This window comes from Sarcophilus harrisii, chromosome 2 (genome assembly GCF_902635505.1).
Source record: "Sarcophilus harrisii chromosome 2, mSarHar1.11, whole genome shotgun sequence".
Lineage (NCBI taxonomy): Eukaryota > Metazoa > Chordata > Mammalia > Dasyuromorphia > Dasyuridae > Sarcophilus > Sarcophilus harrisii.
Window position 1 is genome coordinate 374,244,387 of NC_045427.1, and position 15,402 is coordinate 374,259,788.

At 48.2% G+C, this 15,402-nt stretch overlaps 1 protein-coding gene across 17 annotated transcripts in view; it reads left to right on the forward strand.

Moving 5' to 3' along the window:
* Positions 1-15,402, forward strand: part of LOC100926346 (protocadherin gamma-C4) — a 169,531-nt gene that overhangs the window by 142,655 nt on the left and 11,474 nt on the right. For 14 of the 17 annotated variants that reach the window (XM_031953432.1, XM_031953431.1, XM_031953433.1 and 11 more), the window contains exon 2: positions 12,875-12,933. In XM_031953432.1, coding sequence (XP_031809292.1) covers positions 12,875-12,933 — 59 coding nt within the window. Of the gene's footprint in view, positions 1-301; positions 4,202-5,785; positions 8,423-12,874; positions 12,934-15,402 lie in introns of those variants that run through there. The other 3 variants (XM_031953429.1, XM_031953444.1, XM_012551459.3) reach the window with 3 other exon arrangements.

Here is a 15,402-nt window from a genome sequence, read left to right on the forward strand (position 1 = left end):
TATCTGGAGTGCTTCTTAAGAAGTTGGAGATGGTGTGTCAATCGACCCTAGTAGCTCCCAGGGAAATTAGATGTCATTAGTGGGGAATTTTGGTCTGTATCTGAAATGCTGGGAACAGGAAGGTGTAGCTCTTAGAATTAAGCTTCTGTGCTGCTCCAGTCCTAGTAAAGCAAACAGTGAGTGTATTGGTGTAGACTTCTTCTTTTCTAAATCTGAGGCTCCAAAGACTTTAAAGATCATTCTTGACGAATTTCTATTGGGGGGGGGGGGGGGGTAGATCATTGGATTGGCAACATCTTATGGGAAAATCCTTTGAAATTCCAAAGTGGCATTCTTGATTTGATCTTCCCACCGCGACCCCAAGGGGAGTTAAATTTGTTTGTTTCAGGATGTGGCGGAAGAACATTTTCTTTCGTTTACTCACCTCAGACAGGAAAGTTTCCTTACTATCTCAGGCTTTGGGAGGGCTATATCAAGGATAACGGTCTGTGGCTCTTGCTGCTGGCCTCGGTCGCTGTGGTCAGCAGGGTGAGAATTCGGGTGGTCTCAGAAACCTCACATAAAAGGACTAGGTTGGGACCCTCTTTTTTGGGGTGCTCGAGATAGGCTGGTGTTCGCATTGCAGGGTATAGGTGCGGATGCTGTGAAGTCTGTGCGCTTGCGCAGGAGTGAATGCTTCTCCAGGGAGGGACCGAGTGTTGGGAGGTGTGCGCCAAAAAGGTCGCCTCAGGCTTAGTAAGAGATCCTGAGCAGTTTGAAATCGCTTCTATTGTAATTAGCCATAAATTTGGTGCGTTGTTCATTCAAGAAATAGGATTTCTAGGGATAAAGATGTTGACAACTGAAATGAATCGTTAGGTGAGCCTGGCAAATCTACATATAGAGAAATCTGGAGGCTCTGCATTCTGCTAGCTAATGACAGAAAGCTCTGCCAAATGACTGGTTCCTTTTCTGATTTAAACGTCTCTTTTTACACCTTCTTGGTTTTCTCCCTTTCACCCTCCTCCTTCTTCCCCGCCCCAGACTGTGCATCTTGTCCTTGAAAGCTTTGGTAGTATCTCTGACGCCTTTAGAAGGAGATCCGGTTTCCGTTGTTGCCTCCTGTTACGATAAAACGTGTTCTGCATTTATTTAATTAGCCAAGTTAACATGGTACCTCTACTGCATAGCGATAGGAACGTTTTTCGAAAAAATTACTAAAATGTGTTGGTTGCAGGTGTTATAGGGGCATTTGATTAACTGTCGTTCTAATGCAGTTGGATTGAGAAAAGCTACCCTTTTAAAACCCTACGGCTGAATGCCATCGAATTAGGCTGAGTGTTCACCGGGGATTCTGTGGTGTGGGTGGAGTCCAGGGAAAGACTTTTAAGTGTCACAGAAATGCATGTATGTTGCCTGGGTGTCCAGAGAGAGACTAACGGGGTGGGAGGTGGCAGGGAGAGAAACGCTGTTGAGCAGAAGGGAGGAGGAAAACGGAGTTTTTACAATGCTGCGACGCATTAACCCTACCGCGCTCTTGGCTTCCTTTGCTCTGCCTATTGGCTGAGCCCGAGCGGCGCTGTCTGCCAATCGGGTGCTGAAAGGCGGACAAATCGACCCCGCCACCCGAGAAAGCGGCGGGTAACCCTTGAAGCGCCGGCCGAGCCGCGCCGGAGCTGGCGCCTGGAAAGGGAAGCAGGTGTCTCTGGTTGCGGTGGCCTTTTGTCTCGGGGTCGGCTTTTCTCGATCCTAAGGTCCATCCTGGCGCAAAGCATTTCTGGCGGAGATGCGCCACGGGGTTAAGATCTGGGCTGGAATCCGGCCGGGGGCTTGCCTTTTGTTCTTTTGCCAGCTAGGTTACATTTCGGGGCAGATCCGCTACCCAGTCCCGGAGGAATCGAAGGAGGGAACCTTTGTGGGAAACATTGCCCAAGATTTCTTGCTGGATGCAGAAAGCCTGTCGGCTCGCCGGCTGCAGGTCGCTGGCGAGGCGAACCAGAGGTACTTCCGCGTGGATCTGGACAGCGGAGCCCTGCTTGTCAAAGATCCCATCGATCGAGAGGCTCTGTGCGGGCTCAGTGCCAGCTGCGTTGTGCCCCTGGAGTTTGTGACTGAGGGGCCCTTGGAGATGTACCGGGCAGAGGTGGAGATAGTGGATGTGAATGACCATTCTCCTCGATTCCCTAGGCAACAATTAGACTTGGAGATTGGCGAGGCTGCACCCCCAGGGCAGCGCTTCCCCCTTGAGAAGGCTCAGGACGCCGACGTGGGGAGTAACTCCATCAGCAGCTACAGGCTGAGCCCTAATGACTACTTCGCCCTAGACGTGAAGAAGCGCAGCGACGGCAGTCTTGTCCCAGAGCTGCTTCTGGAAAAACCTTTGGACAGGGAGAAGCAAGCAGACTATCGTCTGGTGCTGACTGCCGTCGATGGGGGCAGCCCTCCAAGGTCAGGCACCGCGGAACTCAAGGTATCTGTACTGGACGTAAATGACAATGCTCCAGCTTTCGAGCAGTCTTCTTACAGAATTAGTGTGCTTGAGAGTGCACCAGCGGGCACTTTACTCGTCCAGCTGAACGCCACTGATCCTGATCAGGGTTCCAGCGGCAACATCACCTTTTCCTTCAGTAATCATACTCCAGAACGCGTGCGCTCTCTGTTTGGCCTGCACTCTACCACGGGGCAAGTCACACTTCGGGGTCCCCTGGATTTCGAGACTGACAACTACTATGAATTTGATGTGAGGGCTAGGGATGGCGGGACCCCAGCCATGGAACAGCACTGCAGTCTCCGAGTGGATGTATTGGATGTGAATGACAACGCCCCGCAGATCACGCTGACCTCGGAGCTGGGTACCCTTCGGGAGAGCGCTGAACCCGGCACCGTAGTGGCACTCATTAGTGTACAAGACCCGGATTCTGGGCCTAATGGAGATGTGAGCCTACGTATCCCGGAACATCTACCCTTTGCACTCAAGTCGGCCTTCAAGAACCAATTCTCCCTCGTGACCGCTACTGCCCTGGACCGAGAAGTGGAATCCAAATATGAGATTCCGGTTACTGCCTCTGATGCAGGCTCTCCACCCCTGAGCACACGCAGGACGATTTTTCTTAATGTTTCCGACGTGAATGATAACCCACCTTCCTTTATCCAAAGGTCCCATGAGGTCTTTGTTCAGGAGAACAACCGTCCCGGGGATCTTCTCTGCTCTCTGGCAGCCTCGGATCCAGACTCAGGTTTGAACGCTCTCATCTCTTACTCCCTTTTGGAGCCCAGAGGTAGGGATGTCTTGGCTTCCTCCTTCATCTCCCTCAATCCCCAGACGGGAGCAGTCCACGCCACCAGATCCTTCGACTATGAGCAAACTCAGACACTGCAGTTTGAGGTGCAGGCTCGGGATCGAGGTGATCCACCCCTCAGCAGCACGGTGACAGTTCGCCTTTTCGTGCTAGATCTCAATGACAATGCCCCTGCGGTACTTCGTCCCAGAGCTAGGCCAGGTTCTCTGTGCCCACAGGCACTGCCCCCATCGGTGGGCGCCGGACACCTTGTAACCAAGGTGACAGCAGTGGACTTGGATTCAGGATATAATGCTTGGGTCTCTTATCAACTTCTCGAGGCTCCGGATCCCAGCCTATTTGCTGTGTCTCGATATGCAGGCGAAATTCGGACAGCAGTCCCCATTCCAGCTGACCTTCCACCCCAGAAGCTGGTTATCGTGGTAAAGGACAATGGAAGTCCTCCACTTTCCACCTCCGTGACACTACTAGTGTCTCTAGAGGAAGATTCACACCCGGCTCTTCCCGACCTCCGGGAGCACTCTGCAAAGCCCCAAGAGGAGTCTCGCCTGACTCTCTATCTGGCCGTATCTCTGGTGGCCATCTGCTTTGTCTCCTTCGGCTCTTTTGTAGCACTGCTCTCCAAGTGCCTGCGAGGTACCGCCTGCGGCCTGAGATGCCTTGGTGGGACCTGCTCCTGTCTTAGTCGGTCCCGAAGGAGGGAGGGGCTCCCACCTTCCAATGGCATCCTCCGCATTCAGTTGGGTTCGGAAGATCCCATCAAATTTGTGGACGTGGGCGGTCACTCTCATGGTTGCACACCTTTGGCTTCAGCACCTACTCGGAGCGATAGCTTCATGATGGTGAAATCACCGAGTGCGCCTCTAGCAGGGGAGCCTGTTCGCCCAAGCTGCCCGCCTTCCGATCTGCTCTACGGCCTGGAGGTGAGACCTGCAGCCATGCTGCTCCTGGATCGGGCAGCGCCTTTGCGCTGAGCTGACTCCACATTTGGGGATCTGAGGCAGGCCAACGAGAATCTGACCCCCATCACCAGGGCTAATGCTGATGAGTCACCATTTTCAGATCACCATCAGTGGGGTAGGCCCTGTGCTTTACATGCTTTTTTACAACATATCCAGTGAGTTTTGTGGAGATAGAGCTGGGGAGTGAGCTAAACCAATATCGGGGAGCAGGAGATGAAGGTAATTGGTGACCAAGAAAGATATAGTGGGTTGTGTCTCACCAGGTCTGGAAAGCAGGAGCAAACTGTGATCCATAAACTGCAGGTTGGAATGCAGCAGGTGAGGCCCATACTGCAACAAGTTTTTCCAATCTTTTCCCTTTCTGAATGGAGGTGGGTTTTTCTGTGGTTTCTTTGCTCCTAAGAGGAAGACAGACACGTTCTTGCAAGAATTGGTGGGGGAGGGGGAGAAGGTGATTTGCATCTTTAGCCAGGGCTACTTAGAACCTCCAAACTTCCTGCCTATGTCTAGAAAAACGATGGTCTCCTGAAGGGAAAAGGGATGGGATAATGGATGGAGGAAGAGTGGGGATGGGAGTTACTATTTGGGGAAGTACTTGGGTAAATATGGGAGTAATTGGCTATAGTTCCCTCTTCTCAAGTCTCAGCAAGTGCAGCCTTTTGGCCTAGTTAGGAGCCGCTGCATTTTATTGGGTTGCAAGGGTCCCAAACACTGAGGCACAAAGGTTGTGCTATATGGGCTAGATTTAGGGGTTTACTTGTCAGCAGGAAACAAAATTGTAGCATTCCTCTGAATATCCCCGAAAATGGGTCTGGAGGTGCTTGGCCAGAGTCTGAAGCCAAGGTCTGGAAGGCCCAGCTGGGTCTTTAGGCTGTTTGCTAGGAGGTGGGTAAGCTGTCTCTTTAGGAAGATGTCTCTCTGCCTCGTCAGCTCCAGGCTCAGCATGTGCGCTCCACAGCCCGTCGTGGTCTTGAGCTGTGAAAGGCTGAGGAGGCCCAGCTGGTCTATGGAGGGACTTCATTGTCTTACCCCTGTGTCTGAGTAAGATCGTTTGTTGTTGGGAATACGCCTGTGTGTCCGAGTCTGAACAAACCTCTTTTCATGCAGCCCCAGCAGTGGGCTCAGCTGGGAGACCCGGGTTTCGCCTTCCGTACAAAGGCAAGTTTTGTATCTGGTTCAGGGCTAAGCTGTCGAAGCGTCTGAAATCCCGCACGAAGTCTGTGAAGCGGAACAATGAGGAGTTTTGTAACCACTTCGGCTTCCAAACCCGCGGCTTCACAGCAAGCACCATCTGAGCTGTCAAACTTCTCTGCCAAAGGGGCTGAATCAACCTGGCGCATTCAGCTCAGGGGCGAGTGGGAGGCTTCTGAGACTTGGGCTGTTCCTAAGGTTTTGAGGACTCAAGAGTCTTCGTCATTGGTCCAAAACAGGCGGAGTTCTCAGCCAATCAAACGTAGAGCTGGGTTGGGGGATCTGCTAGTTATCTTCTCGCTCTTTTCCCTCGCCCCCTCCAGCTCTGATTCAGTTCCCCTCCCCTTCTCACGCCTCTCCCCCTACTCCCCACCCCCGCCACTCAGTGACTAAGGAGAGCTGCCGCAGGCAGGCAAGCCCTGGAGCACTTTTAAAAGCCTCTGGAAGAAGCTGAAAGGATTTCAACAGCTCTGATCCAAGGCCCTAGGTCCCCTGGGGAACCGGACAGCACCAGAGTGGCAGTCACTGGGGGAGTGCTTGAACATGGGGCCCCAGGTGCCCCCGCAGCTGGCTTGGAAATGGCAAGTACTGTACATGTTGTCCTTGTCTGGCTGGGGCTGGGTGTCTGGGCAGCTCCGATACTCGGTGGTGGAGGAGTCTGAGCTGGGGACACTGGTGGGAAATGTGGCTCTGGACGTGGGCTTGAAGATGACAGAACTGGAGAGCCGCCGGTTGCGACTGGGCTCCGAGGAAAGCCGCCGGTATTTTGCCCTGAATCTGGCCAGCGGCGCCCTTGTGGTCAACCAGAAGATCGACCGGGAAAGGCTGTGCGGAGCCACCACCAGTTGCCTGTTGCCAGTGCAGGTGGTTACTGAGCACCCCCTGGAGCTGTTCCGTGTGGAGGTGGAAATCTTAGACCTCAATGACAATTCCCCCAGCTTCAGCACCCCAGAGCGAGAGGTGAGAATCTCTGAATCAGCTGCTCCAGGGGCGAGATTTCCTCTGGACAGTGCCCAAGATCCCGATGTGGGTACCAACACTGTGAGCTCTTATATGCTCAGTCCTAATCTCCATTTTTCCCTGGATGTGAAGACGCTTAAAGACGGGAGGTTATTCCCCGAACTGGTCCTGGAGCGATCCCTGGACAGAGAGGAGCAATCGAACCACCAGCTGGTGCTCACTGCGGTGGATGGGGGCACTCCGGCCCTTTCGGGCACTACTCTTGTTTCCATTACTGTGCTGGACATAAATGACAATGCGCCGGTTTTCGAGCCCTCTCTGCTAAGGGTGACCCTCCCGGAAAACACGCCCCCGGGTAAGCTACTAGTCCGCCTCAATGCCACAGATGCTGACTCGGGCCCCAACGGCCAGCTGGAGTATTCTTTTGCGGACCACACATCAGAGGCGGCCCGGGGGCTCTTCAGCCTGGATTCCCGCAGTGGCGAGATCCGAGTACTGGGGCCCGTGGACTTCGAGGAATCGAGTTTCTATGAGCTCCACGTGCGGGCCCGGGACCAAGGCCAGCCCTCTATGGAGGGCCACAGCGTGGTGCAGATAGAGGTAGAGGATGCCAACGACAATGCCCCTGAGGTACTGCTCACCTCCTTGGTAAACCCAGTGCCCGAAGACACACCTGTGGGTACTGTGGTGGGACTGTTCAATGTGAGGGACCGAGATTCAGGCGTGAACCGACGGTTGACCCTGGAAATCTCTCCTAATCTGCCCTTCCAGATTAAGCCCTTTGAGAACCACTACTCACTGCTGACCAGTGAGAGACTGGACCGGGAGGCCACTGCTCACTACACCATAGAGCTGCTGGCCCGAGACACTGGCTCTCCTCCGCTACAAACCAGCCTCACCATCCTACTCAATATCTCCGATGTCAACGACAATGCGCCTCGATTTTCACAGCAGTTCTACAGCGCCTATATCGCAGAGAATCGGCCTCCAGGCTCTCTGCTCTGCACAGTGGCAGCCTCGGACCCCGACGCTGGAGACAACGCCCGCCTCAGCTATTCCATCGTAGGAAGTCAGATCCAGGGCACCCCGGCCTCCTCCTTCATCTACATTAATCCCGAGGACGGACGGATATTTGCCCAGCGTACTTTCGATTATGAGTTACTACAGGTGCTTCAGATCACTGTCGGGGTTAGGGACGGGGGCTACCCGGCCCTGCGCGCCAACGCCACTCTGCAAGTGTTCGTTCTAGATCAGAATGACAACTCGCCGACAGTGTTGCATCCTCGTCCAGGCCGAGAGGCTGCCTCCCCCCAGAGGCTTCGGCGCTCGGCTCCCCCGGGTTCCTTAGTCACCAAGGTTACGGCAGTGGACGCCGACTCGGGCCACAACGCCTGGCTCTCCTACTCGCTGTTGCCTCAGTCGACAACCCCAGGCCTTTTCCAAGTGTCAGCTCACAGCGGAGAAGTCCGCACAGTCCGTGCCTTGCAGGAGGGTGACTCAGACACTCAGCTGGTGGTAGTTCTGGTGAGGGATAATGGCGAGCCCGCGCTTTCCTCCACTGCCACCGTGCTTCTGGTCCTGCAGGACGAGGAAGCCGAGGAGCTGCCCCAATCCAGCGACTTCCTCACGCACCCGCAGGAGGGCTCCAATCTCACCCTCTACCTTATTGTAGCACTGGGCTCCGTCAGCCTCCTCTCCCTGGTCTCTTTCACCTTTTTGTTAGCTAAGTGCCTGAGGAGGGGCGGGAATGGAGAAGGCTGCTGCAAACGCCAAGACTCGCCTTCCAGGGATTTCTATAAGCAGTCTAGTCCCAATGTGCAGCTGAGTTCTGACGGCACTCTTAAGTACATGGAAGTAACTCTTCGGCCAGCTCATTCACAGAGCCATTGCTACAGGACTTGCTTCTCTCCGGCCTCTGATGGAAGCGACTTCACTTTCCTGAGGCCACTTAGTGTCCCACAGCCCTCGGCTTTGGCCTTGGAGCCTGACGCCTGCCTGTCTCGCTCCAATACACTGAAGGAGCCGGGCCAGGTGAGCTGCTTCGCCCTACTTGCCTTCGACCCTGAGAAAGCCTGTAAAACTACCTTAACTTGGGGAACTATGGAGGGAAGACCTTCCCTTCCCTCCTCAAGCATTTCTCCCCAGCTCTTTAATTCTGCATTCCTACAGAGGGCACAGTCCCTCCCAACGATCAGGTAGCCACTTTTGAAGGACTGAGTTAACACCTCTAATGGGAATGAGTGGGTGATTGGGGGTTTAGGCTAAGGGTAAGAAGAAGGAGGCTGAGAGAATGCTCACTCACCCTATCCTATCTCTGCCCTAAGGCCCACACTGTGAGAAAAGACTGGGTCGGGACATGGTAACCTGTTTGGGAATAAAACTGGGTGGGATAAGATCTCTTGGCCCTACTAGGAGGGAACTAGAAGTTTTGGGGGACTATTCGAGCTACACCTTTCTGACAAACTCAAAGGGTACAATTTTCAGTCATCAAGGCTTGTAAATTACCAGCATTTCTAATCCTGCATGGGACCAGGAAATTGCTCTGAAGGGTTGCCTTTCCCATCTCCTTTTCCTTATCTATCACATGCACACATTCCTATTGGCCCATGCAGGCCACATAGTTTATATATATATATATATATATATATATATATATATATATATGTAAAATGTATGCATGTATGTATTTGTGTATGTATGTGTGTATTTTTGCAGACATACTCTAACTGTACTATGAAGACAGTTCACACCAGATACACTAACACACATACACAGACACATTAACATGGAGACAGATAAATACATAGAATTCACACACACACTACAGAATTTCTCCATGGAACACAAGGCTATCTCTCTCACAAGACACATTAAATAATCTGTGGATTTCTGTGTGTGTGTGTGTGTGTGTGTGTGTGTGTGTGTGTGTCTGTCTGTCTGTCTCTCTTTTTCTCTCTTCTTCTTTCCCTCTTCCTTCCTCTACCTCTCCTTTTCTCTCTCCTCTCCCTCTTCTTCTCTCCCACCTCCTCTCTCCCTTTCTCTATTCACCTCTCATATAGAACCATTGCCCAGTTTTACTGCTACTTTTTGCCATCTCTGTTGAGCCAATGGAGAAGGTAAGAGTTCATAAGCAAAAATTTTAAAGTAGGATTTTTTTTGAGTAAAAGATTTTCTTAAAGTAGAAAATTTTAACTTGGAGTCCATGGACTCTTAAAGAGGTCTGTGAATAGATTTCAGGGCATCTATGAACTTGTATGGAAAAAATTACATTTTTATTTCAATATAATTGAATTCCTTTGTAATTCTATGTAATTTATTTAAAAATAGAACTTATAGGTTTAACTAGACTGCTAAAGTGGTCTAGGATACTAAAGAAAGGTTAAGAATTTCTGCTCTAAACTTTTTAGGAAGTCTGAAAGACATGAGTCTGAAGGAGTCCCCAAAGATGCAGCTATGTGTTTCCCCAAAGATACAGCTGTTTGTTTCCCCAATGACTTGGGACTCAGAGATTTCATGCCTAGTTAAATGAGCCAAGATCTCCTACAAGGCAAAATCAGAACAGGGGCTAAATGGACCAAAAACAAGGAAGCTTCAGGTAATTTCTAAAAGAGAATGGTAGAGTCCTGGGCTAATGCAGATGTGACAATTTGAAAGCAGTATCGCCCTCCAAAGAGAAGATCATGATGGGAGAAGCATCAGTATTATTATTCAATATTCAGGATATTGGGTGAATTGGGCTGAGGAGCCTCAGAATTCCAGGTCTGAGCTTTAGGGTACTCTCATCCCTTATAGCAATTTGAAATCAATGAGTGATATGTATTTGCTCTGTCTTTATCAGGGTCACACATTCACCAAAATGGGCTATGACTAGGTAGACATCTGGGTGAAGCAGAAATTTGTGGGACCTCACATTTAGGTAGAACTGGGGGAGGGGGAACAGGAGCTACTTGTAGTCTCCTTTTCTCTCTTCTGGCAACTCTCTCTTCTGAAGAGGAAAGCTTCAGATGGGAATGCTTATTTGGGCTTTTGATGTTTGTCTGATGTTTGAAACCTCTGATAATATCTTTTCACTTGTGATGAAGCATATGTGATCCATAGAATCATAAGATTTTAGAACTGGAAGGGATATCAGAGATCCTAGAGCCCCAGTCCTTTTGTTTTACAGATAAAGAAATTGAGACCCAAAAAGGAAAAATTAGTTGTCCAAGGTCACACAGATAGTGACAGAGAGAAGAGGGAAGCCCGAGTTTCCTGCTTCTCTAGTCTTGAACTAGAATCTACATCATCTTTAGTCTGAGGGATTTTCCAACCCCCCCCCCACCATCATTATCACAGTCCTCAGAAAGGTGATGGAGCCTTCATCCTAAAATGAGGCGATTCCTCTAGGCCTTAGGTTTAGGATTCCATAATCCTTAGCTCAGCTACCAACTCTTCTCAGCTGTTTATCCTGAAGTGAAGAAGAATCACTTCCCAGTTCCGGCTTCTGTTTTTCTGGAGAAATTAAAGATGATCTCTCTTGAGATATCTCTTTCTTTCTCTATCTTTTTGTCTCTCTGTCTCTCTCTCTCTCTCTGTCTCTGTCTCTGTCTGTCTCTGTCTGTCTCTCTGTCTTTGCCTCTCTTTCTCTCTCTTTTTCACACACACACACACACACACACACACACACACACACACACCCCTTCCCTCACTCTCTTCTCCTGGGAGCAATCAGGAAAATCAATTACTATTTCCAGAGGCCAAGGGGTGAGGAGGAAGTAACTAGAAGGTTCTAAAAGTGTTTAAAGAAGAGCAGCTTTATGAGACAGTGTGGTATTGGAATCAGAAGACCTGGGATAAAATCCAAGCTCTAACACATTCTAGTTACATCCTCTAGGGCAAGATACTTAACTCCTCTGAGTTTGTTTTCTTATCTGTATATTCTCTAATCTCTGGATTGTATTGATTCAGGTGTTCCCTAAAATAGTAGTACAGCTGGAAACCTGTCCATACTTTCTCCTTCTATGTAACTCATGTCTCTCTTCTTGTACAAAATAACTTTCCATATCTTCATTCAATATACTCGGAATCTTTCTGTGGATCAGTGGTAATCTATTGTCTCTTCCCCACAAGAGTTCCATGGATAGATTTCAAGAGGCCATGATCTTGGATAAGAAAAAGTACCCTTTTATTTTTATTATCTTCTCATAAGAATTTAGCATTTAATTATGAAAAAAAAAAAGTATTCTGTGAAGGGAATCCATAGCACTCCCCAGACTGCCAATGAAGTCTAGGACCTACACACAAAAAAAGGTTAGGGACTTGTGCTCCAAATCTCTTGGCATTTTAGTGTTGCACATTTGCTAATCTTTATCTTCCTTTACAACTGCCCATTGCCTTTTCTGACTCTCTCTGCAGAATTGAGATAATACCTATACTGTCTACATAGAGTTGTCAGAATCAGATGAGAAAATGTAAATGAAGTGCTTTATAAATTTTAAATTGCTATTATAAGTTGAAGTTATTATGGTAATGACATATTCCTTGCAAGTTTTCTTCATAATGAGGTAAGGGGTGAGACAAGACTGTAGAAATCAAAGAGATGGATAATAACTCAGTCTCCCATTCCTTTTGCTATGGATCCCCTGAGTCCGATAGCTACAAATAGCAATTATCATGAATATGGGTTGAGGGGAAAGTGGAAAAGAGAAGGGGGTGGCTTGAATTATGAAAAAGTTGACTTCCTGGAGGTCTTAGTCCCATTGGCCCACACCAATCTGGACAGAGCATCCTTGTTCTCTCTGTATCCATTGTAGCAAAGTGGCCATTGTCCAGCAGGATGGAATATGTGAGTAGGAGGTTCTCTTGGCCTCTGGGATGTCTTTACAAAGCTGAATCTCTGGCTCATCTCCTAAATTAACAATTTACTTGGCTATGGGAAAAAATGCATCTGAACAGGCCAGAACCTGGTGTCTGAAAGTGTAAAAAGGATAAGATGTTGAAGTATTAATGCTGAGCTACTCAATTAAGGTCTCCTTTGCTTTACTCTGCAGGCAGTGCCCTCCATTTCCTTCCACAGAAAAAGCAGGATCCTCTGATTTATTGTTTCCCTGAACCAAATAACATTCTCAACCCTTTTCTCATGGCTCTATTTTTATGGTTTGTCTGATACAGAAACAGAAACTTGGGAAGAGAGGAAAGATAAGAGTTTATTCTTTAAGAAAGAGTTCGATATATCTTGTCCCTTTCACCTTTCGTTTCAGCATCCCTGTATTTATTTCTCTTTGGGAACAATGATTTTTCTAATTCCACCTGTCCCTCCCTCCCCACTTCTCCCAGTTTCTCTGATTTCCCCTTTTCCCCCTTCCTTCCTTAGAGGACCATTCTTTTCCATCCTCCCTGTTTCTTGTTTCCTGTAGCACCTCTCATTCACTGCCATGTGCCTGAGACTGACTGATGAATCTCTTCAGCCTCACTCAAACATGTCTCTTTCTGTTTCCTCTGCAGCAAGCCCCGCCCAACACGGACTGGCGTTTCTCTCAGGCCCAGAGACCAGGCACCAGTGGGTAGGTGATTCTATCATTCTTCATTTCCTTTGAAATTGTCCCTTAATCGGGAGAAGGGTGAACCTGAGGTTTGGGACAAAATACAAACATCTCTCCCCCTATCTCTCTGGCCACACCCCCCCCCCCCCCCCCCCCCCCCCCCCCCCCCCCCCCATTGATTTCAGGAGTGTTGGGACACTTCTGAATCCAGAGGGAGGGGAAATCTGCCTAGGTACTTTTAACGTACCTTTTTAAAAAATTCTCCTCTTCTATTCCTCAGAATATGCTCTGGGGAGCCTGTGGATTTCATTAGTAAATTCCCAGGATGTTTTTTAAATGGGCTTGAGCGGCCTTATCCCCGCCCTTCCCCCCAATCCCCAGATAATGAAAACAGTCTGTCAATATAAGAGTTGGTCCAGAGGGGCTGCTGCTTTTATCTTGGTCACTTCTCTATTCATCACCCTTTTCCCTAAACCTATGTTGTCATCATTTGGGGGGTGGGGATCCCTTCTTGACTCTAATTTCTGTGGAGGGATCCAGAGCATATCTACCCTTTGGGAAAAAAGATGGAGAGTCATTCTATTACCCTCCTCTGATTCCAAGATTTTGGCATGGAATCAACTCCTATTTTGACCCTCGATTTCAGGCAGAGCTCAGAAAAACAGCAGACAGCAGCAATAGGCAGCTGGTTTCTCCCAGAAACACAGAGCAGTGGAGGAGGGGTGGGAGGATGGGCAGTGGTGGAAGAGGAGACACTGCAGAGATGGGAAGGAAAAGCTCTGTAAAGGGCACTGGGAAATTGCCCTTTGAAGGGAGAAAGGGAGCATTAATGCTGAGATGTCCTCAAGACAGATGATAATTTTCTTTGTTTATTTCTGTTTCTGTGCCTTGATCTATTTCTGTGTTTCCCTGTTTATTTCTTAATATCTGTTGATCTATGTAATGTCCTTTTCATGGGTCTATTTCCCACTAGACTTCCCATCCTCCTCCATCTCTGTATGTCAGTCTCTGCCTGACTCATGTGTATTAGAACATATACATTCTCATATATAGGATTGCTTCTCCTTGTCCTTTATATTCTGTCTCTGATAACTTCTCTAACCTTTATCCCATTGATAAAAGTAGATACATTGAACTGGAATCAGTCTACTTGGAGCAGTGTGTGTGTGAGTGTGTGTGTGTGTGTGTGTGTGGCCACTGTTGGTGAAGGGAATCTTCTTCCCACTAAATGCAGATTTTCTCAATCTTGTGGACTGCTTCAGGGCCCCCTGGTAAAAGTTTATGAGTATCACCCTGCTAAAGGGTAGGAGATTGTGGAGATGGGGATGAAGAAGATGCAGTAAGAGAGAAAGCCATAGGTGCTCACTGAAACTCAGAGTAGGGAAGCAGTTTTGGATATAATAGAATCCTACTCAAGCTCCTGTGGCACAATGAGAAGTGTTGAATTTGTTATCAGTGGTAGAGATTTCAAATCCCTTGCTCTACATAATCTCAGGCAAATCTTAATTTCTCTGGGATTCATCTACCTATTCCTCATATCCCTGCCTTTATAGGCCCCCCCTGGAGCAAGTCTAAGGCTGATCCTTTTCTCTTTTGGCAATTTTGTCTCCCATCCCTGCAATAATATAGACCTTCCAACAATAGTCACTGATGCTTCCTGGGCATTGGTAACCCAAAGCATTTTGTTAAAAGAGATAATAATAGCAGCAAAATTTATGCCTGTGTCTGAGCTAACTTCATTTTCATACTACCTTAGATGAAAGTCTCAGATCCTAGGGAAATGCACTATGGACAGTTAACCTCACTTATATTTAGAGTCCAATTATTGGGAGACAAGGGGAAAGGATCCCTTTTGTAGTTGCTAGATTGGAGGTTCTGAACTGAGATTGTGAACTTTTTTTTTTAATATTCTGAAAGCTGCATTTCAATATAATTGGTTTCCTTTGCAATCCTATGTATTTTACATTGTACACTGAAAAAGGTATCTCATGAGCAGGGATCCAGAAGCTTCACCAGATTAAAAAAAAAAAAAGTTAAGAAATCCTGCTCTAGATCAGGGCTTCTTAAATTTTTTTTCACTCATGAACCCTTTTTGTCAGGTATGAAGGTATAAAATAGGTACATAAACCAAATATTTACTGATAATAAATCACAATTTTTTGACCCCACATTCAGTTATAAAATGCCATGTGGAGTTGTGACCCACAGTTTAAGAAGCTTTTCATTTAGAAGATCAAGAGTTTTCTCAGCTGCCTATACCCTAGGGATTTTAAAAAGGAAAAGGAGGTTGGAGGGAGATTTCTTCCCATAAAAAGCCTCATCTGGGTCCTTTCCCAATTTCCCAAGTTATTTCTACTCTCCCCCCCCTTTTTTTTTTAGCATAACTAGTTTTGTGTAAACAATGAAATTGTTCCTACAGTAGAAGCCAATTTAGGTTACCAACTATATAGAGATAGTGACTAGACTTGTGACTTTATTTTTATGGGAGAT